This window comes from Durio zibethinus, chromosome 12 (assembly GCF_047325235.1).
Source record: "Durio zibethinus cultivar Kanyao isolate XHJ-2024 chromosome 12, ASM4732523v1, whole genome shotgun sequence".
Taxonomy (NCBI): Eukaryota; Viridiplantae; Streptophyta; class Magnoliopsida; order Malvales; family Malvaceae; genus Durio; species Durio zibethinus.
The window spans coordinates 14,502,220-14,506,397 of record NC_143173.1 but is presented as its reverse complement, the minus strand read 5'-3'; the positions used below and the strand labels follow the sequence as shown (position 1 = coordinate 14,506,397).

General features: G+C 29.8%; 1 protein-coding gene across 1 annotated transcript; it reads right to left on the bottom strand.

The window, feature by feature from the left end:
- Nucleotides 1-749: 749 nt before the first annotated feature.
- On the bottom strand, nucleotides 750-2,725 carry LOC111296726 (ankyrin repeat-containing protein BDA1-like). The gene is made up of 2 exons (XM_022891163.2): nucleotides 1,969-2,725; nucleotides 750-1,875 (listed from the first exon to the last, which is right to left on the bottom strand). Exons 1-2 carry the CDS (start codon nucleotides 2,548-2,550, stop codon nucleotides 1,090-1,092), a joined length of 1,368 nt encoding a protein of 455 aa, XP_022746898.2. The 5' UTR covers nucleotides 2,551-2,725; the 3' UTR covers nucleotides 750-1,089.
- Between the last annotated feature and the right edge of the window lie 1,453 nt (nucleotides 2,726-4,178).

The following is a 4,178-nucleotide window of genomic DNA, read 5'->3' as shown; positions in this document are numbered from 1 at the left end:
AATAAATGAGAACACATCACATAATTTCTTGCACCAAACAAATAATTTTGTTTTTTTACAAAAAAAAAAAAAATGGAAACCAAAGAGATTGAAGAAAGGAAATATATAGCAAATGAAATGTTAAGAATCAAAACCTAATTTTAGAAGAATTTACTTTTTAATAAAAGTGAGTGAACTGTTTCAGTTAAACCCATATTTAAACAAAAATTCATGCTTTTGATTAGCAGGGTTCCTCTTTTTCTTTATCTATTTGACAGTTTTAATTTTCTTTAATGTCAATTTTCTTTTTTGATGATTACAAATAAAGTTTATCTTAGCAATAAATAGTATATTTCAAATAAAGTTTATGCTAAAATGAAAATATAAATTCAAATAATAATAATTTAAAATGCAACTTTTTATAGAAAGTAGAAACCAAGAAGTGCGTAAGTTAACTACCATTTTCCTTAGAGGTGAGATAGGGTGGTTAAGGTTAAACGACTTGAATCATGAGAATTAATTTGTAGACGAAAATTGAATTTTCCTCCACTTGCTTTGTCTACCTTTAACTTTACCTTTTAAAGCATTAAATGTAAAGTGGAGGATATAATTGCTTTACCTTCAACAATCGAAATGGCCTGTTTAACATTTTTACAAGTTAAAAGTATGAGAGAACTAATGATGGAAGGAAAATTGTAGTACCTTTTTTATAACACTATTTATATATGCACGAAATATATATAAGTGAAATAAACTCAAAAGATAAAAAATTAAACAAAAAGAAAAAAAAAACAGTGATACATTGACAGTTTGACATATTACAAATAGAACAACTTAGGAAAAAAGAAGCAATTTCCATTGTTGTTCTAAAAGAAATTGCGGTGACCATCCTTCATCACTAGATATGCATCTAATATCCATGTGTGGGAGACATGGACACGGACATGGTACATTGTTTTGACTGTTCAGGTATTATAATGTTCATTACACCGCTTTATGCAGAATCGACAGAGACTAAGGAATAACCAACATCCTAGGATATATGTCAAAATATTTTCTATGATGTATATAACTCTACTACCCAAACCAATGAGTACAATACCCTACAACTTAAGCTGTTCCTTTCCATAATTTATCACGTAGAAAAACGAATAACCAACATCCTATTATTACATAACTTACAAAACCATTAAACAGAGGACTTGTGGGGAATAACCAGCATCCCAGAATTAAAACACTAACTTTTGACACCCGATAAGCAAAGCACATGAACATCATCAAAACGAAAATCGTAAGTGAAAATAGATTGATAACTGCAGTTGCTAAATAACTTGGCGCTAAGACAGAGATTGATTCGTTGAAGCATATAGCAAGAAAGGCAAGGAGTATTTGAAGAGCAGTCCTGAAACCACGAGGAAAAGGTTTAAGGAGACCCAATGTTAGGAAAAACGTTACTATGAAGACTGCAGAGGTTGGAATGTAGAAATAAAGAAAAGTAATTTCATTCATGACTGATTTCCCTGGTACTTTTTCTTCATCTCCTAGATCGGCAGTGGAGTTTGAGGAACTGTCCCCCTGCCAAACACTACCAGGTGGGCTAAGACTGGCTTGGTAGGTTGCTGTTAAAAGCAATCCTAGAATTACTAGTAAGGCATTGCGGTCCTCAATTGATATATTGTCCATATCTTGAAAAATTATAGCTGATGCCTTCGTCACATACTTGAAAATTTGTTTCTGCAATTTATAATTAAAAGTTGAAACTATTGGAATAAAGCAACCACACAGAATTCCAATGCTTTTTTTGTTATCAAGTTGTTGTGCAACATCCAGTGCCGTTGAGCGAGCCTGATTGGTAGCATGTTTGTCAGCCTTGCATTGCAATAGCAGTTTGAGCATCTGTTTAATCAAGAGTTTGATGAAATTATACAATCTGAAAGGAATCTATTTCTTTTGCCAAAAGTAAAATTAATTGAAGCATATGGGTAGAACCTCATGTCGATTATCACGGGCAGCTATGTGCAAGGCAGTGTCGCCATTCCTGTCTTTTTGATTCACCACATCCTCACGATTGTCAGTCCTCCTAAGCATCCCGCATAGGAGTTTGAGAGCTTTTAACTCATTGTTTCTCGTTGCAATATGCAAAGCTGTTTCATTTGTAGTTGTCACATCTTGGATGCATTCGGGGCAAACCTCCAAAAATCTAGCTATGAGATCAAGGTCGTGTTCTCTGGTTATTGCATAGTGCAATGGAGTCTCACCCTTCTTTCCTTTGACACGTACAAGATCTTTATTATTTTCCAAGAGAAGAAGAACCAGCTCTTTATGTCCCTTTTCCACTGCAAGATGAATGGGACTAAAGCCTTGTTGGTTTAGCTTTCTAGCAAATGTGGGTTTTAAGGTCATTATCTCCATTGCAAAATCAATGCATCCTTCAGCTGCAGCTATGTGTAATGGAGTGTCAACAAACTCCATCTCATCAATATGCCTTAAAACATTAGAATCTCTTTGGATTGATGCATATAGTTCATCAACATTTCCTTCTTGAGCAGCCCTCCTCAAATTTTCATCCATATCAGAAAAGCCAAACGACAATGAAAATGAAAGACAAAAGAGGAAAAAGGGGTTAGACTGCTTTATATAGCCAAATTAAAAGGGTGAAAGAGAAGATGGAGGAAATCAAGAGTATGGTTTCACTTAAAGTTAAGCAGCTCCCCTCCTCACGGTAAAACACAAACACGAAATCATTTGAGGCTGTATAGCACCAATTGCTATATAATAACTATACTTACATATAAAAGCTAACTCAATTTACTCTAATTTTTTTGTCAACTCAATATTTTTATTGGTCATTTCAAATATTAAATTAGCACACTTCATTATCACATCAGTGTTATTAAATAGTATTATATTACAATTTTATGTTAAATAATTATAATAATTTATTATATAATTATTTAAATAATAATAATTTTTATTCTAATAAATTTATTCAAAATACAAGTAATAAATTTAAAAATTAGTTAATAAAAAATTAAAAATAAATTTATTTACTGAAAAAACGCAAGTGAATCAAATGTACAAAAACCTAATCATTTACCTTATAAATTTTTGAATAAGTGATTAACAAAATTTTAACACGGATCCTTCGAAACATATATTTAATATATAATTATTAATTGGTTCAAAACCAAACAAAATTTAAAAATTCCAAACTCATACCCCTATGTATTTACTTTATCCATTTTAATTCAGTTACATAGTACCTTCCAAACGTAGGTGCTGTTTAGTTGGTATGTTACAGTCAACCAGAAACGTTAAAAAATAAAAAAAAAGCAGATTATTGAAAACATAGTTTTGATCCATATCTTCAATTCTTTTAGGCATTAAGTTGCTGCTATTCAGACAAAGGTATTGTTCATCCGTACGGTCCATTTTCGAAAATCATTAAAATTTTTTAAAAATTTATTTTTAAAAAATTAAGTAATTTTACTTTTAAAAAATTAAAATGCGAAGAGAAAAAGGTACGGTGCATATTGCAGCACTAAAAAAAAAAAGAAGTTTGGTATTGATCAGAGCAAGATGGACGTTCCGAACTGTTTGTCACTTTTCACGTAACTTTCTAGCAATCAAATCAAATCAAATGCCTTAGGCCTGCTGTCTGCCAAAGCTAGCCTCTGGTCTTCTATCTTTTCACAACAAATGTCCAACAGCCTAGTGCGGATGATCAACACCGAAATAGTTATATAATTTTATATTATATAGCTATAATTAAATTTTTTATTAAAACCGTTAAAATTTATAAAAGTGATTATAATTTTATATTAAATAATTATAATAATTTATCATATAATTATTTAAATAATAATTTTGTTTAAATAAATTTATTAATATATAAATAAAATTTTCAAAAATTAATTAATAAAAAATTAAAAATAAATTAATTTACTAAAAAAATCAAGTGATTCAAATGTACAAAAACCTAATCTTGTAGTTTTAAAATTCTTTAAATAAGCAACTAGCAAAATTTTAAGACAGATCGTTCAAAACATATATTTAATATATAACTATTAATTAATTCCAAACCAAATAAAAATTTAAAAATCCAAACTCATATCCAATATTATTGCTTTATCCATTTTAATTCAATTACAGTCAACAAGAAACATTAAAAAAAATTAAAAAGCAGAATAATGAATACA

Bases quoted from the DNA above. Each gene is read 5' to 3' on its own strand.
- LOC111296726 (XM_022891163.2), bottom strand. From the start codon at position 2,550: ATGGATGAAAATTTGAGGAGGGCTGCTCAAGAAGGAAATGTTGATGAA. The intron at 1,876-1,968 runs GTTCTACCCATA...TTGATTAAACAG, and splicing joins CCCGTGATAATCGACATGAG to ATGCTCAAACTGCTATTGCA.